Source organism: Raphanus sativus, chromosome 6 (assembly GCF_000801105.2).
Source record: "Raphanus sativus cultivar WK10039 chromosome 6, ASM80110v3, whole genome shotgun sequence".
Taxonomy (NCBI): Eukaryota; Viridiplantae; Streptophyta; class Magnoliopsida; order Brassicales; family Brassicaceae; genus Raphanus; species Raphanus sativus.
The window spans coordinates 10364882-10384337 of NC_079516.1; the positions used below are offsets into that span (position 1 = coordinate 10364882).

Here is a 19456-nt window from a genome sequence, read left to right on the forward strand (position 1 = left end):
AATATAGTTCGAAAAATAGGGGATGAGTTGAAAAAAAGTTATTTTAAATTTTAAAACTTTCTTATTGATTTTGGTATAACCAATTCGGAATATATTCCATTTGACATAGGGATAATATATTAAAAGTAAATATATTTGTAAAATAGGGGATGAGTTGAAAAAAAAAAGTTATTTTAAATTTTAAAACTTTCTTATGGATTTTGTATAACCAATTCGAAATATATTTCATTTGGCATAGGAATGATATATTCAAAATAAATATCTGTTAATAAATGCATCATCATATTCATCTTTGTTAGTGTTTTCATTTCAGGTATATTGTTCAGACAAAAAATGAGATGATTTGATGAGTTATCAAGTAGTAGGGCTAAAATATGAAGATGAATTTGCATGGGCTTAACAATTCACATGGACTTAACAATAAGTGCTTCAATTTTGAAAAGCATTTTGCTTATTTGTTGATGAGTTTTAACATTATAGATGATAAGATTGAATAATCCGCTCACGTCATGGAGTGAGATCCTTATTAACCTTGTAATCAAAAACTTTGTGCTACATTAAATATTTTTATTAGAATTTAAACTTTTGTCTATTACATAATAGTGATTCTGAAATCTAAATTTGTGTTAGATAATATTGTTGTTGTACATCTATTAGGCTAACAGAGACATAAATCAATGAAATAGACCATTCTGTCCATCTTTCTTTGCAGAGCTAGCTATATGTCGAGTAGTATGTCAGCTAAAGATACACCATTGTTTAATATCAGTTTCATATTTTTGTCTCATATATTTCTCACTAATTTATCTTGTGTTTGCAGGTTTTAGTCACATGGTTCTCATCTTCCACTCCTCTAAAGTCGATATATAAATTTTAGATAAGTGTTTCTGTGTGTTCTATAAAGTAGATATATATATATATATATATATATATATATATATATCACTCATTTTCTGTTTTTTAGTCATTTGAACATTTTTTGGAAATACAGGTTTTTCAGATCTAAATGTGGATATACATGTTTTTCAGATCTGCATCAGAGTTTGGAAGATTTTTGGGAAGTCTTCTCGGAAGTCTTCTAAAATATAATACGCTAGAAGACTTCCATATCTGACAGATTCTTCTCACTGTCTCTTCTTTCATAAGAGATCTGAGCATTTTGGCAAGTTTTTATGCTGATTTTTCTTCATTTGGTAATCTCCGATTGCATAAAGCTCTTACCTTTTTCCCAAACTAAAAACTCTCCAACCCCTCTCTAATATCTTTGAATATGAAAACACCAAAATTTATATGAATTTTTCATTTTTTGTCTCATGTCTCTCTCACTTAAATATGTATTTTGTGGGTTCTATAAAGGTAAATCTATATAATCTTTCACTCATTTACTCTGTTTTTAAGCCATGTGAACGTTTTTGGATATGCATGTTTTTCATATCTGAATTTGGATATGCAGATTTTTCATATCTGAATTTGGATATGTAGGTTTTTCAGATGTGGATCAGATTTTGGAAGACTGCTGGAAAGTCTTTTCGAAAGTCTTCTAAAATATAATGCGCTAGAAGACTTCCATAAAGTTTTCTGACGAAGTCTTTCCCAAATCTTCTCTTTCATAACATATCTGAGCATTTTTGGTAAAGTTTTTATGTCTGATTTTTCTTTATTTGGCAACTTCATGTTGCATAAGTTCTTACATTTTTCCAAACTAAAACTCTCAATCCCCTCTCTAATCTCTTTGAACTTGAAAAACACCAAACTTTATATTAATTTTTTTATTTTTTCTCTCATTACTTTCTCAATAAATCTTTTTGTAATTTTTCAATTATTTGGTTCTCATATTCTAATTAGATATGTATTTTTGTGTGTTCTATAAATGTATATCTATCTAATATTCCATTCATTTTTATGTTTTTAAACCATTTGGACGTTATTATATATACATGTTTTTCATATCTGGATTTGGATATACAGATTTTTCAGATATGGATCAGAGTTCATAATATTTCTAGAAAGTCTTCTCGGAAGTCTTATAAAATATAATGCGCTAAAAGATTTCCAGGAAGTCTTCTAACGTAGTCTTCTACTTCTTGGAAGTCTTCTAACGTAGTCTTCTCCCATGTCTCATATTTCATTACATATATGAGCATTATGGTAAGTCCCCATGTCTGATTTTTTTTTTCATTTAGTAACCTCTTATTGCATAAAACATATTTTCCATTTCCAAACTAAAATTCTCCAGCCACTCTCTAATATCTTTGAACTTGAAAAAACCAAAATTTATATCAATTTCCCATTTTTGTCTCATGTATTTCTTATTAATTTATCTTGTTTTTTCAAGTTTTTATCACATGGTTCTCATCTTCCACCCCTTTAAAAGTAGATCTAATTTTTGAATATTTATTTTTGTCTGTTCTAAATTTTTTAGATATGTATTTTTTATTTGTATTTTTTAAACCATTTAAACATTTTTGGATTAGCGGGTTTTTAAATCTGAGTAAAAATCACTATTTAGGATAACTTGATTGATATCACCGTATCAAAACTCATCCTTGAATTATATGTGACAACATAGACATATCATGACATACCAAATCCTTGTAGAACAAAAATTATACATAATGAAGCGTAATTAAATTAAAATTAACAACTAACAACTCTATAACCGTAAAAATATTCTTTAAATTTTAAAATAAAAGAACATTGTTTAAACTTAAAAATTAATCATATTCAGAATTTCAAATGCAATTTTGAAAAAAATAAAGACATCAATATTGACCAATACCAAAAATATATATTTAGCTAATTATTTGAGTTAATTATTTATTAATAGATAGTTGTTTTACGTATTCAATAATATTTTATTGTATTCTGGATACATATTAGATATTGAAATCAGATTTGGTATGAGTTCTTTTTTGCTATTATAAAATTTTTGGATGTGCTCGGATATTCATTTGGATGCGGGTAAAACCCATAACCCAACATGCCGTAGAAAAAGATTCATTCAATATTCATGTTGGATTTTGATCGGTTTAGACTCTTTTCACCGGTTTGGGTACGGTTTGGATTTTGAGATTCAGTTTATTTGCTCAGCCCTCATCTAAATATTGTTTGTAGATGAAAATACTCGCTACCAAAGCAAACATGTATATTCAAATTCTGCATTTAAATGTTTTATCCAAATTCAAAAACGAACATAACCTTAATCATCTATCTTATTAAAGTAGAAGTACTTTAAGCTTTTGTTTGGAAACATAGATAGTAGTAAAAAAATATAATGTTGTTTGGATAAATGGATAGTAGTATATTAAGAAAAATAATAATGGATTTAATTTGAATCATAGATTATTACGGTCCAAAGTACAATTAACATTATTTTGGGGTTTTGTATAATTGTTATTAAAATGTTAAATAAAATTCTAAAATTATTTATATTTTCTTTTGAAGGGATTTTTGAATAAATAAAGAACAAAATGTAATTTATTTATATAAATATATATTTTGTATGATATTTTCTGTTTTCGTATATTTTAAACACTTTTCGCAAAAATTCTTGATATATAATTTAAAAAATACAGTATAGTTATATAAGTGATTCACCTCATGAGTTATTATGTGTATTTAAGAGTGAAACACTATTATTAAGTAAAAGAATTATTAAATTACAAAAGTATAAATATTTGTAAAATTCTTACTACCGTGTTTACGGGTCACAAATGCCTTTATAACACAATACAGAGCCGAAATACATAGTTTAAACAATAAACAAAAATAGTAAAACTGAAATCGTTAAATGTTAGTTTTCTAAGTTTGTAAATAATGTGAATTCATCATAATTATTTATCAAAAAGGTACATATTTATTCCTAAAATTTTGGAAGATTTGCGTGGAGATCTTCTCATTTAAACCGAAGTCCAACACTTGATCTCCACGAAAATAGAATAGAGATTAATAGTAACTCAGTTACCATTAATTATTCTTAAATATTTTCACATAAATTTAAATCTAGCAATTTTTAACTAATTTATATATTTGTTCATAAATTTTAGAAAGATTTGACGTGGGTATATCCTCATTTAAATCAAGATCTCAAACTTGATCCCCACGAATTAGAATAAAGGTTAATAACTACTAAATTGCCATATATTTATTGTTCATAATTATTCCTAAATATTCTCACATATATTATTGTTTAAATCGTACGAAATCTTAGCATTTAATCTTAATAAAATCATTTTCCAAAACAACCTTGCTCGCCTTATATATATACACCTCTTACGCTTCTTTTCTACACATACATTCAGACTTCACAAAAAGAAAACGATGGAAAACAATCAAAATTATGTCGACGTTCACAAAGTGAAATCACATAAAGATACTTGGAGAGTGCATGTGAAGCTACTACATTGATGGACATCGAACACAAGTTTTGGAGGGGAAATTCTAGAATGTGTTCTTGCTGATGAAATAGTAAGTCATCACCTTACTAAATTGTCAAGATATGTTTTATCTGTTCGAACAATTTTGATCTTTGTTAATTTCGTGTGTTTAGGGTGGCAAAATACACGCAAGTTGCAAAACAAATCTGATGTTTCGCCTGAAACGAAATCTTCCAATTGGTGAATGGAGATTCGTTGAACACTTCAAGGTTGTTGCTTCTAGTAGTACAATTACGAAATACAAAATTTAAATAATAAACAATAAGCAATACAATTTCGCTCAGCCAATTTAAAGTTCTGAAATGTTTATATATATCACAAAAACAAAAACCAGCCCAATATCTATGTGGATACACGAATCAGCCTCTAATATTATTTACCACAATAAGCTAAAGTAGTTAAGATGTATCCTTTAACCTTTTGTTTTTTAAGATTTTATATATATCATAAAAATAAAGACCCGCCCAGTTGGGCGGGTTAAGATCTAGTTATTATTATGTATGTAGTTCCAATGAATGCAAATATAGAAGAACATAACTAAGAAATTAGAATTTATAAAAGAAAACAGAAAAACAGTAACAAAATGTCATTACTTATTCTACTTCTTCATTACTGAGATCCGGGTAATCCAATACTTCCCAAGAGAGAACAACTCCCTCAAGTACGTCTTTAGGAGTTGATCTTGGTTTTATCATGCTCAGCTCATCTCTGAGATCCGACACCGTCTGTTCCAACAACAAAACTTTAGCGGCAGACTTGACCTTTTCTGTGTCCAGTTCAAGGTTGAGATTCTTGACTTGTTCCTCGAGTTCTTGGAGCTGTTCCTCCATTTGTTGGGCTCGAGAACCATAAGAACTCATGGAACCATCATCATTTGATTTCTTCCACTCCAAGGAAATCTCATCAAGCTTTTCCTTCAACCAGTCTAGCTTGAACCCTGCTTTTGTTAGATCTGTCAATTCCATGCGAGTGTCGCTTAATTCATTCTTGGTGAAGCTACGTGGAGGCTTGTTCAGTTTCTCGATGAGACCCATGAGGAGATGCATGTATGTTGTTTTCACCAATTGGCTCTTCGGTATGAAATTCAAGGCAATGTCCGGATGCTTTGCGAAAATATTAGTCACTTGACCAACCTGTCAAGCAGATTAACCTTCTTCTAGTTAATCAAAAAGAAATAAAAAAAAAGCAACAAGAAGCATCCGTGTCTAGTCAATCATACCTCACAATAAAGAACTTGGAAACCGTTGACATCTAATGTCTCCTTACCAGTAACTTCTGCTTCATCAACAACTTCAAGTACTTGTACTTTGAGTTGGACTATCAGTTTATTCTTCTCCATAAACCCATTTTCGTGAAGCTTTTCAAGAGGTATGGCATTTGCCCAACCCCATGCTGGAAACTGAGCGCAGAACGTCTTGCAAGGTGGTCCTGTACCAAAAAAGAAAACGTGAAGGTTGAGTTACGTTTTCTTCTCCATCAATCATATATATATACACAGTTTACTTCTGATAAGTAAATTACCATTTCTAAATGTTCCGTACAGTCTTTTGCCGGATTCGTTTGATAGCACTAATGAAAGAATAGCTCTTCTTTTCCATCCAAGTAGCAATGATTCAGGGTTTGCAACACAGAGGAACGTAGACAAGTGATCTTCAATACCGTATCCTTTGGGATAAACATCAACAAACCTGAGAAAAGAAAGGAAATAGATTAACTAAAGATTATTGAATCTAGAGGTGAGATCAGAATTTAAAGTATATTATATTTGCATTTACCATTCGCAGCCTCCACTAAAGAAATTTGGTGAACGTATCAACCCTTCCTTCTCCGAGAAGTTATCTATCTCAAACGTGAAACTTGTCTGCTTTTGATCCTCCATTTTTACTACAAAAAATGCTTTCCCACACAAAACATGTTACTTGAATAAAAACTCGCTAGTCTGCCTATGAAAAACACATTACCAAACTACTAATCTTCCAAAACCAATATTCTCTAGTCATAATCACTCAACTAATATGTTTCCACTTTTGAAATTCATCCTCACAGTTAACATCCATGCCATTTCACGTTTTTTATAGCTACTATGTTTCTCAGAGTGATTTTAGAGAACACTGACCAGACAATGCCAGTTCCACTCAATGCAAGAAAAGCAAAATTTTGAAATGACTAGTAGTCAACGAAAAATCAAAAAGCAATATATACCAAATCATTAGTTTACAAAAAAAAAAGTACCAAATCAACATACAGTATACTATTTGACCTAAGTCTACAAGACGATCAAAACTCACGACAAAGAAGATATACATAAATTGAAGTTAGAATTATTAGATAAAAATAACAAAAGAGGATTTAACCAGACCACAAAGCAGAAGATCGTAAAGAAAGTACTCACCTATAGGAAAACGTATAGGATAAAAAAATTGGGTCTAGGTTACCTGGGAGAACTGCAAGAATCATTTATATACTATAAATCACAAGTCAACTGACAAATAAATTTGTAAAAATTAAATATCTTAAATATTTACTCAATATTTAAAAATCTTAACAACTTCAAATATAGTTTAAAAATAAAATATAATTTAAATTTAAAATAATAAAACAGAAAAACAGAATTAAACATCTTAACAACTTTCCAGATTACGTGTCATCTTAATATCCACGGGCAATCACACTATTCAGCAGCAAATATATTTACCAAATGTATATTTCTTGGTTTATTTACCAAATCACAATGTTTTAGAATGATAAGAGAAATTAAAATAAGATCAATTTTTATAAGAAATATAATATCTTACGATGCATATGTTGAATATGTCGATAATTAATGTGACGATGAGTCTAATGAACCTAGATTAAAGATTATCAAATCCCAAAGGTTAAGTAGATTAAAAGATTCGAATGTATTACGGGATATATACGACATATATATTCTTTACATATTAGTTTGTGATAATTATGTAATATTCCTTCTCTAGATCCTACGAATTAGGTAAAACAGTTTGTATATATACTTTGGTCATTTGACCCATATGATTAGATATGGTTTCATGCAGCGAATGTAAAATCTTATAGCAATGATTTAAGAAACTAGGTGGACTCAAGTTACAAAAAAAAAAAAAAACTAGGTGGACATTATGTGAATAAGCTCGAGTACGCACCGATCATGGTCACTATTTCTTCATGTTATACATGAGGTATAGATCATATATAGGTGTTAAAGAGTTAGTTAATCTTAGAAAAAAATGATCTGATAAATGTGTGATTATAAAAAAATTGAAAAACTATAAGCGGTTCTTGACTTTTTTTTTTTTTGGAACACTAGCGGTTCTTGACTATATGTACATGGTTCATCGCTAAAAAGTGGTGGGGGCAAAAAGAAACTATAACGAAAACTGAATAGTCATAGCTATAAAACTAAAATATTTTATTTAATCTTTTAGTTTTAAGAACACATGAAAAGAACGAAAATCTCTTTTCACATTAGTTCTTCGATTTTTCAGTATATATTGATTTTGTTTAGTAATAATAATTCTTTTATTTTTTTAGTATATATTGATTTTGTTAGAGAAAACATCAAATGTGTTTATTTTAGCATCCATGTGTGATTTTAACCTCTTCTTTATATATCATATATTATTGAAAACTTTTTGATATATAATACTAGGGTCGGCCCGTCCTACGGACGGAATATAATATGTTTGATGTGGATATAATATATGTAATTGTACTTTTTTATTGAAGTTACTAATTTTTTTTTATAATTGTTTATTTAGACAATGTGGAAAGAATAGTCAAATTAGCTTAACCATATTATCTAAATAAACGTCTACAATTTTCTAAAGAAATGTTTTTGATTATTTTTGGAATATGTTTTTAATATCATTTCTTTACATTTAGTATATATTCTAAAATTGACTATAATGAAATTAATAAACAATCACAAAATAATACGGAATTTACGAAATTCAACTTGGAATTCACAAATGTTTCTGTTTCGAATGGTATGTTTAATGGGTTCATGCCATACAACTCTTCTGAAGAAGTTTTGCTGCTGTTCAAGAGTATGAGAAGCATGGACGTGGTGCCAACTGCTTTACTTTCCCGGTGTTTTTTTTTGTTGTTCAACCTCTCTAGATGGTCTTATAAGCTTGTGTGATGGTAAAGATTTAAGACAGTTGACAGCTTTCTGAAGGGTTGCATTCTATAAAATAGCTTAACAAACATAACCATTCCTTTTGTTTTTCACTAATAACAAATCGTAGAATATTTTTCTACCGAAAACTCAATTTATTTGTAACTATAATCAAATCTACAATTAATAATTTAATTTTCAGATATTGGCGTTTCTCTTGAACCATTCTAAATCTTTTCTATCAATAACTCAGTTTCCTTGTAAAGTTGATCTTTTTAAGAATGCGTAATTTTTTTTAGCTTTTTTAAATAATCGAACTTAAACACATCACTGGCAGATCTTTTTAAGAATGCGTTAGCAAATCTCTTCTATCAATAACTCAGTGTACATTATTTGCTTGCCAAAGAGTTTTAGTGTTGAGAGAAAAGAAAAACACAAAATCAAAACCCAAATGAGCCACCAAAACGACAATGAGATTTACTTCTTCCTTCATCTCTTCCTGGGGTCTCCGTCCCTCGTCTCGCTCCATTATCTTCCTCCTTCCTTGGAAATAAAGTCTTCAAACCAACAACAGTCACTCAGCGGCAATTGTTCCTGCAACTAAAAGCAGCTGCGTGGTGGGAGACAGCCAACAACACTGCGTCCTAAACACCACATCTGTGTTTGAACTCTGAAGCTGTCTCCAGCTTCTACGCTGCCATTCACGTCCACAGATTGGCCTCCGTGTCAGACCTCATCGCTCAAAACTGCATCTACAAGGATCTCGTCCTCTCATCACTCTAGTTTAACCTCAATGAACTGATAATGAACTGTCTAGCGAATGAAAGCTTAAACCTTTTAAAAATCTCACATGTTTCTTCTCCCTCAGAATACAGACTACTATCTTCCATCTCCAATCTCCGAAACCCATATCTCCTTTCCACCAAAGACTACCTTTCCAACTCCTTTTAACCCTTTTCACTTCTTCGTACACTCCGAACAACCAGAATCCTACAAAGGCACTTGCTCAGACGATACCTCTTGCCGTTCTATGCTCACTAATGGACTCTGTTCGCCGACGCAGGTTAAAAATTTAGCAGGTAACAGCATAGTGTGAACCTTAAATATCCAAAATCCAACATATGAAACAAACTAATCAACAACACAATAAGAATAAAACTACCAACCACACATGTAACTGAATCCACCTTTTAAAGATTTATCTACGCTAAAACAATAAGTAAAAACAACATGAAAATCTACTTAAAAAGGAAACGAATTACACAAGAGTACAGCATTCTCAGAGAAAAAAAGGAAACAAAGAGAAGATGCTTTCAGTGAGAAGAATCTAACATATATTTATACTGAACTTACACCGACTCACAGATCCAAAAGCTCTTTGAAGACAGATCGTGGGAAGAGGAATCAATGGGAGTAAAGAGAAAGATATTAATGAGACCATTTCAGGCCGTGGGAAGTGTAAACGTCACCGCCTCGCCTCCTAACGGAGGGGAGCGACCAACCTCGTTTCTTCGCTTCAGACGTTCTAGGGTTAGAGATGTCATCAATATATCTGGGCCGGATAACACGCACAACCGCACAAAGCCCAATCGGCAGCACGCAAGCGAAGCCCATGAAGTTACCGTATTAATGAAACGCCGCGTTTCTGGAGAGACAGGACACGTGTTGGCTTGAGGATGAATGACTTAGTGACGTGGCACAACAGGAGAGAAGAAACATTTTTTTATATATATAGATTTTGTATAATACTCTATTATCGTTATGTTTTAAAAATTTGAAGCTTTGTAGTTGTAGTGATTCTTGACAGTGTGATGTATAATTTTAGTACTGGACTTGGCAAATATAGACCAAACTTTTAAACTTTGACTTTAACTCTTGTTGATAGTCATTGCATAGCAAACTTGTATAGGAAACTGACATCATTTCAGTTTGAAAGGATATCTTGCGTATGTTGGTATGAGACGTATTCTAGGAATAAAAATTTGTTTTTCTTGATAACTTCCGCTTAAGATTTCTTCTTCAATAATCATGTTACCTAAGTCGAGTTATTAGTAGCATTACCATTGTAAAGTTCTTCTCTTGATTTAAATTCCTTAGTAGCATGACCTACAACATTTGATTGCAAAGTTTTTCTCTTATATTTAAATTCCTTAGTAGCATGACCTATAACATCATAATCAATTTTATATGTCGATAAACATAATCACACATAAACATAATATTCACATTAACTTACCTACAACAATATGTACACACGCCTAAGTATAATTTTGGAAATAATTAGTGTACGACATCATGACAATTATATATTTAGTAAAAGATCAACATCAGTTTAAAGTGAAAATTAGGATATCTAGTTATTTCTTCAACATGTGATACCAAAAAGAGAGGAAAAACGTAAAGATGTGAAAGAGCATGCATAATAACTCATTTCATATTATGTTTGGTGTCAAACTATGAGAAACGACAAAATATGAAAAAACCTAATCACATATATAGATGCGAATAATTTTAGTTCCTTTTTGTTTATGAAAGTTGTAGTTCATAAGAAAATTAACTAATTAAATAGAAAAATTGACTATTCTTTAGAAAAATTTGAAATAATTATTCTAAAATCTTTTCTGATTAGGATTTGAAGAAAGATAAGCTACTATTAAACACTCTTTTACAATTTTCTTATGTTAAGATTTTAGAAAAGGAAAATTACTATCAAATAAACTTTTTATAATTATATTTTCTTTAGAATTTTATAAAATGAAAAATTAGTATTAAATACATTTTTGACAAATATTTTTCTGTTTAAAATCTAAAGAAATTATAGAATGATACAATTAAATAATTTTAAATTACTTTTTTTTAAGTTTCATCATCTTATTATATATTTTACTAACCATGATATATTTTAACATATGACAATTTTTTTTTAAAGGAAGATTACTATTAAATAATCTTTAACAATTATATTTTCTTTAGGATTTTAGAAAAGGAAAAATTAGTAATAAATAAATTATTTTACCAATTTTTCTTGAGGATTTTAAACATTTGAAATAATTATTCTAAAAATCTTTTTGATTAGGATTTGAAGAAAGAAAAACTACTATTAAACACCCTTTACAATTTTCTTATGTTTAAGATTTTAGATAATGACAATTACTATCAAGTAACTTTTTACAATGATATTTTCTTTAGAATTTTAGAAAACGAAAAATTAGTATTAAATACATTTTTGACAAATATTTTTTGTTTAAAATTTAAAGAAATTAGAGAAAGATACAATTTAATAATTTTAAATTACTTTAAAAAATTGTTTTATCATCTTATTATATATTTTACTAATCATGATGTATTTTAACATATGAAATAATTTTAAAAATTTTAGAAAAGAAGATTACTATTAAATAATCTTTTACAGTTATCTTTTCTTTAGGATTTTAGAAAAGGAAAAATTAGTATTAAATAAATTATTTTACAATCTTTTTTCTTGAGGATTTTTTTAAAACATTACTCTCAAAATAACCTTAGGGGGGTGTATTCAATTTAGCATTTGATGTGATTTGATTTTTAATGGAGTTTTAGATGATTTTAATAAGTTGCAGAGATTTAGGTGATTTTTGTTAAACTACTCTAGAATATCACCTAAAATAATGGGATTTGAGTTTTATTTTTTTTAACTAAGAAACTCCACCCAAACACCCTAAAATCACCTCAAAACTTTAAAATCCCACAACTTAAAATATTTTCAATAACAGTGGATTTCAGAGTACTTTACGAAATGTCAAGTTCAATAACAGTGGATTTTAAATGAGTTTTTAAAATTCATGTTTGAATAACAGTGGATTTGTTATTTTAATACAAATCACTTGAAACTCTCGGTTGAATACACCCCCCTTAATGATTCATGAGAGCGCTAGTTCCAGATTCCATTTGTATTCAGTGACTCACATTTCTCTTTAAATAACTGCAAAACTGACTATGATTAATGAGCGCATATGTGCGTTTCTTTATTCCTCTGTATTCTATCTATGATATAGTTTTTTTCTTTTAACACACAAGAACGCTAATGGCATATAGACAAGGATATTAGCAGCATTACTTGATATTGTCGAATCAAGTTAGCTTATTAGCTTATTCTAGATGGTTCAGTAGGTTCTTTTGACAAGAAGCAAAGTCTGGTGTCAGCATCTTGATCTTATCACACCATAGCACTTCCGTTTATTTCTATAGTATATCCATCAGAACAGTCTCGGTGTACAGTCTCATAATAGGTTCCACAATTTTGTTCCATTCAAAGTCAGCAAAGTTACTCAACTTGCATCATCAAAGAGATATGTCTTGTAAGGTTTATTCTCTGGCAAAAAAAGTTTCATGAAACTATCAGAATTAAGACGCACCAGTAACATCCTTGCCAAGTAACCGTGTTCAAGACGATGTTGTTCCAAAATGCTTACAAGGTGCAAGATGGTTGTATGAGTAACTCTGTTTTCTTTTTGGGTAAACGTATAGATTGCAGTTTATCTTAGAAAAGGAAGGCTACGAATATAGTTAGTAGAACCAGAGCAGAGCTTTATGCACCTCTTCTTTAGCTTTGAAGCCTTTGTTTCACAGTTTATTCACAGACATTGTGATAACTTTTTTTTTTTTGAACAAGACATTGTGATAACTAAACGATGGCGTATCAGAGGCATTAGTGTGTTGAGCGTTGAAACGGCGGCGTATTAGGCGTTTGAAGTTATATATTTTCCCCCACATCGGAAACACAGAGAAGTGCCGTTCTGTTTATATAACGAAGAGAAGAAGGTAGAGGTCGCGACCTTACTTGAACAGGATCTGTTCTATAGGCTCGTACCTTTGTATCCTTAATTTTTATCTGAGTGTGATTAACGGCTACGATTGTCTTCGGACTCTCCGCGCTGTAGAGGATAGCCATCCGGCTCGGTCTTGACCTTTCCGGAGTGGTCGCACGGTTGTCTGACAGGCTTCTTCTCATGAGCGTTTGAGATTTTGTTTCCCCTCGCAACTTTTAGCCGGTCCAAATTCTACATGTGTCTTCTTCTGCTCAAGGTGTGATGTTTCATATTTATCTTCAGTCCCATACCATAATCTCAATTCGAAATATTGATTAGTTTTATTAAGTAGATGTCGAAATTTAAGGACTGCTTATGAATCATGAGTGCAAGGTGACATGGGTAATGGCTGAGTATATGCTGGCTAAGAAGAAGGAGCAAGGTAAAGTGATTTGCAGGAATAGCCTTCTCATCCCATTACCACTAGAGCTTCATGTTCGATATTTCTAGGTGGAACTTTACTCTCGAGATTTGAAGATTCCAAGTGTGTTTCTCATCTAGATTTCTTACGCATATTCCAACCTCAGATTCTGTTTCTACTTCGTTTCTTTTCTCTTTTAAACTCCATAGAACTGGTGATGACTGATTAGTTTCTGTGTATAGTCTCTTAATCCTCTATGGGAAGCATATATTGTCACACATTTACGTTTTCTCTGAGAGAATCTCTGTTCTGAGCAGATATGAATGTTTCAGGAGATCTACTCTTCACAAATCAAACATGAAGAAGCTATTAGAGAGTATCACAGGGACTAAGAATATGAACAACGACGACCCTAGGCTGTCCGTTGTTAGTGGTATAGCAAAAATGTTTGTTGGTGAGCTCGTGGAAACAGCTCGACTGATTATGGTGAAAAGGAAAGAATCAGGACACATCAGACAGACCTTGCCATATCCGAGAGTCCTATCGTAGTCTCAAGCTCCAAGGGAAAGTGCCTCAAAAGAGAGTTCCCCGCCTTTTCCGTTAAGTCAGGAGAGACAATCATTGTATCTTAAAAGCCAAACCCATAACATATGAATTTGTTTTGTTTTCTGTTTTGCTTTGTAAATGTGCTGGTACTATTCAGATAAACAAGACAGATAGATCGGTTAGGGAACACATGCAAAACAGACAATAGATAAAAAGTCTTTGCTTCAAAGTCGTGAATGATTTTACGTGCATGTACTAAACCTGACTAAATAAGCCTCAATTCACAAACCGCACTGTCAAGTTTTGTCGCTTTTTGTGTGTTTCTATGTACAAATCAATGAATTATGATTCAGATTCACAGTTGTCTCCTAAATACCATTTACTGTAATGATCGAGACTCTCGATTCGAGAGACAAATGAAGTCATAAAGAACAAGCATGGTTGGTGGGAGGAGAATCATCACTTACTCCCAGAGGTTTCTACATGTTAGGAGTCTTTGGATATACTTCTGGTAGTCCCATTGTTTTGCTTTAATTCAAAACTTCGACCAATTAACATAAAAGTCTAATAGAAATCCCATCGAACATTTCACAATCCTAAATTCCACATAAAATAAGAAAAAATTAATCAACATTTCACAATATCGTTTTTTCAAAAAAAAATAAAACATTTCACAATATCAACAAGTGCTTCACCAAATTCTCTGTTATTACATTCACAAAATTTGAAAACTTTACCTGAGTAAGAGATTGGATCTTCCGAACCCAGAATCTCGTAGAGCCACACTGAGATCTTACACTACAACCGAAGAAACTTCCAAGAAAACGCTAATCGAAAATAGTTAAAGCAAAATGAGATTCTGATTACGAAAATAAACCTTTGTTTCACAGTTTCTTCATCAGACATTATGATAACTAAACGACGGCGTATCAGAGGCATTATTAGTGTGTTGAGCTTTGAAACGGCGGCGTATTGGGCGTTTGAAGTTATATATTGTAACCCACATCGGAAACCCAAGGAGAAGTCGTATCGTTTATATAGCGAAGAGAAGAAGGAAGAGGTCACGACCTTACTTTAACAGGATCTGTTCTATAGGCTCATACCTCTGTATCCTTGATTTCTAAGGAGACAGGCCCCTTAACCTGGTTGATGAATCATGGCCGTGCGATCTGAGTGTGATTAACGGCTACGATTGTCCATGGACTCTCCGAGCTGTAGAGGATCGCTATCCGGTTTAGGTCTTGGCCTTTCCGGAGTGGTCGCACGGTTGTCTGACAGGCTTCTCTTTTTTCCGCCTCCCACTTTTTCAGTTTTTTTCTTTTTTTTTTCATTTCGAACCCATAACTTTGCTAAAACAAAACATCTCACCTCGCAACTTTTAGCCATTCACCGTTCCAAATTCTACATGTGTCTTCTTCTCAAGCTGTGATGTTTCATATTTATCTTCACTCTCATACCACATTCTCAATTCGAAATAGTGATTAGTTTTATTAAGTAGATGTCGAAATTTAAGGACTGCTTATGAATCATGGATGATTGTTACTACAGTTTTGAGATGTCTTTCCTTATGGAACCTCTCTACGATGATTTGTGTTGTGATGTGAAATCCTTGTCTAAGAGATGGTGCAATGAGGGCTAGTTAGTGACACTTTGCGTGTATTAGTTTGGACGTTTGGTGCTTAACTATGTTCTTGCAAATAATTGAGGTGTAGCTCTAAAGCTGAGACAAGAACATGTTTGTAGTATTAAGAGCTGTTTGGTTCGGACTGGCTCAGACCTTGACGTGCTGATTTGTTTGCAGATAAGGCTCTTATTGGCTTTCTTTCGGTTTCTTGTAGAAAGAGAGATTCAAGCTTTGATTGACCATAATGTTGTAATTTTGGACAAAGGCACAAAAGCTACAGTTTTGCCTATGCCATTGTGCTGTGTCATCACAACATACTTTTAATCATATCCTTCATCACGGAGCAATAAATTCAGAAACCAATAAGAGTGATATTTAGAAAAAAACAGCTTTATAGACTATATCAAGAATCAAGAGTCAAAAAAAGCAAAAACAATGGAGAAACACACAGCAACTTGAACATCTGATCCTCCCTTTGTAACATCTGATCAATATAAAGACCGTATCACAGACGAATGATTACTGATGTACGATGAGAAAAAGCTGTTGCTTCAGAGTCAATGAATCAAGACAAACATTTGGTTGGGTAAGGTAATGTAGAGATGGATTAGTATTACATTTGATCACAAATATGCATCATGTGAATTGGTCTATTTATCTTGGCATCAAAAGTCTTCAAGTCCAGTCCCTAAGATTTCTTGAGAATTAACTGTGGAGGTTCTTCTTCTCTACATTAATTTTCTTAGTTCTAAAGGTAGTATAAGCCAGCGCCAAGAGGCTGGGATATGATAGACGTAGATTCTTGCCTTGAAGATTCCTTTTTGTTAAGATGTACAGGAAAATATGTAGTAGTAATGGGGGATCAAATCTACTAAGACCATAGATTACATGTAGAAAATTCAGATATAAAAAAAACTGTTTGTTTAATTTCCTGTTTCCAAACACTGTAAATAAAAGTAAGCAAAAGAGAAATGAGCACAAAGATGTATATAAAAGTAAGCAAAAGAGACACTAGTGTCTTACCCGATAAAAGACACATATGAATTATAATTATAAATATATTTTGTTTTCTAATACGGATATACATTAGTATTATTTAATATGACTAGTTAACTATTTTTATTTATCTTATATTTCAAAATTAATGTTTTATTAAAAACTGAAAATGTGGATAAAATTTGAAGCTAAATATTTTAGCAAAATTTACCAAAATAGAACAAAAATTCAGCATGTTTGTCCATTTGATATAAAACTATTTTGTTTATATTTATCCTTTTTACTTGTTTTTTTTGTCATAAAAAAGCTTGATAAAATATCCATTTACACAGACTGATATTTTTTGGTTAAAAAACTTGATAAATAATTTTTAAATTATGTTCGAGTAAAAGTAGATTTCATATCCTACGTAAAATGGATTAATAGAAACTGAATTCCAGATTAAACAAGTTCATCTATTTTTTTTAGAAGGAACAATATAATTTTAATTAAAATTCTAAACATGGGGAATGCGAAATCTACTAATTTTAAAGATAACTACTTTCTGGTGAATGCAATTTCTAGTTTTATTATGTATTCTAGAATTCTCGGAATGTGAAATCTAGACACTATTCAAATGGCTACATGAGGTAGAAATTGCATTCGAGATATCTTTCTTGATTTTATGCAGTGTAGAAAGTACCTTCTACGAATAAGAAAACCTATTTTTTGCGAAAATTAAGGAAGTTTCGGCTAAAAAATATTTATAATATTCTAACTTCCTAAAACATTTTATTTGGTCATAAAAATATTCTTAAAATATCTGTAATCTTTGTACTTGGCTAAAACGTTACAAACATATATTTTTTGATTCTTTATATATTTACAAACATATATATAAATATATAAATATTACTGTCCATGCTATACATGTGAATATTTTATTTTTAATTAAAATCATATATTTAAAATAACTAAACTTAAGTATATAAGTATCATAAACATATTAATATAAGTGTTACTTATTATAACTAATTAAAGTATAAAATTATTTATCAAATATGATTAAACATTTATTTTTAATAAAAGTTTAAGATAGTTAAATAATTTATAAAATAGTTAACATACACTAAAATTGTTGAATCTCTAGTAAAAAAATTTAGTCTATATATTTTGAAATATCTGTTTGTAAATTTAAATGTAAATTTTATATAAAAAGTATTAAACTTTTTGTGTGCTCTTTATGTTACTTAATTTTTTATTAATATTTTTATTCCTTTTCATTAATGTATTTATTTACATAATTGTTTATATGAAATTTTTATATTAATATAAAATAAACGTTTAATATATTATTTTAATATATTCTAAAATATCGACTTAAAATTATATTTTATATATACTTTTCAATTAAATTTTTATTTTTAGTTTGTTTTAATATTTAAATACTTTTGAAATGTATTTATTTGATTAATAAAGGATTAATTCTGAGATTATAGAACATCTATCTATCTATCTATACTATTATTTGCGAAGTGATTTTTCGCAACGGAGCTCCCACGTTAAAAGTTAGACTGGTTAATATCGGTTCTACCCTTAATGAAGAATATATAAATTAGCTAAAATATAAAAAAGAAATTTCAGTTATTTGATTAGATAAATGATTAAAATTAATAATAATAAAAATTATCAAAAATCTAAAAAAAAAATTTTTTTTTTAAAAAAGATAATTCCTATGTATATTGTGTTGTTATCCGAGAATTAATATCGTTTGTTCCTTTAAAGAATAAAATCTATAAATTGGTTAAAATATAAAAATGAAATTTCAATTATTTGATTAGATAAACAATTAAAATTAATAATAATAAAATTATAAAATCTAAAAAAAATATTTTAAAATAAAAGATAATTACTATATATATTGTGTTATTATCCGAGAATACCTTTTAATAAAAATTAAAAAAACAGAAAATACATAACTAAAAATCTATACTATTTAAGAAGTAAGTTTACTGATTTTTCATGTTCTCCATAATTTAAGTTTAGATATTTTATGCTCAATTACTAATTTTAATAAAGAATTTCAATGATTTAACTGATAATTTATCAGAATATATATATTTATTATTATAGAAATTAATTTGCTGATTATATAATTCATTATTTAACTCACTACAAGTTAATACTAAAAAAAAATCTATAGTATTATTTAAGAAGTTAATTTTCTTATTTGTTATGCTCTCCATAATTTTAAGTTTAGTCATATTTTATACTCAATTATTAATTTTAATAAACAAATTCGGTGATTTAGTTGATAATTTATCAAGATATATATCTATTATTTAAGAAGTTAATTTTCTGATAATATAATTCATTATTTAACTGACTACAAATTAATATTTAAGTTATCTAAAATATTAATTGAAAACGTGATTCAAGTTATATTTGTTTGTTAAAGTGATTTTCTGTGGTCTTTCCTTTTATATTCTTATTATTCAGTTGGAAAAAAATAAAATTTATTTGTTTTTATTTTTCTAA

At 29.9% G+C, this 19456-nt stretch overlaps 2 protein-coding genes, 1 long non-coding RNA gene and 1 other non-coding gene across 5 annotated transcripts; 2 read left to right on the forward strand and 2 right to left on the reverse strand.

Annotated features, from left to right (window-relative positions):
• Nucleotides 1–4987: 4987 nt before the first annotated feature.
• On the reverse strand, nucleotides 4988–6852 carry LOC108807785 (MATH domain and coiled-coil domain-containing protein At2g42470-like). Its single transcript, XM_056988022.1, has 5 exons — nucleotides 6829–6852; nucleotides 6212–6332; nucleotides 5958–6124; nucleotides 5656–5864; nucleotides 4988–5569 (listed from the first exon to the last, which is right to left on the reverse strand). Exons 2-5 carry the CDS (start codon nucleotides 6313–6315, stop codon nucleotides 5030–5032), a joined length of 1020 nt encoding a protein of 339 aa, XP_056844002.1. The 5' UTR covers nucleotides 6316–6332; nucleotides 6829–6852; the 3' UTR covers nucleotides 4988–5029.
• Nucleotides 6853–8908: 2056 nt separating this feature from the next.
• LOC108837493 (uncharacterized) lies at nucleotides 8909–10251 on the reverse strand. 2 transcript variants are annotated; one of them, XR_008936131.1, is made up of 2 exons: nucleotides 9922–10251; nucleotides 8909–9615 (listed from the first exon to the last, which is right to left on the reverse strand). It is a non-coding gene; the product is annotated as an uncharacterized LOC108837493 (long non-coding RNA). The 2 variants fall into 2 exon arrangements; XR_001947343.2 differs by having other exon boundaries at nucleotides 8909–9666.
• Nucleotides 10252–13727: 3476 nt separating this feature from the next.
• On the forward strand, nucleotides 13728–14322 carry LOC108838961 (transcription initiation factor TFIID subunit 11-like). Its single transcript, XM_018611811.2, has 2 exons — nucleotides 13728–13794; nucleotides 14003–14322. The coding sequence occupies exons 1-2, from the start codon at nucleotides 13728–13730 to the stop codon at nucleotides 14320–14322; spliced, it is 387 nt and encodes a 128-aa protein (XP_018467313.2).
• Nucleotides 14323–15382: 1060 nt separating this feature from the next.
• Nucleotides 15383–15600, forward strand: LOC130497338 (small nucleolar RNA U3). The gene has a single exon (XR_008936334.1). It is a non-coding gene; the product is annotated as a small nucleolar RNA U3 (small nucleolar RNA).
• Nucleotides 15601–19456: the final 3856 nt, after the last annotated feature.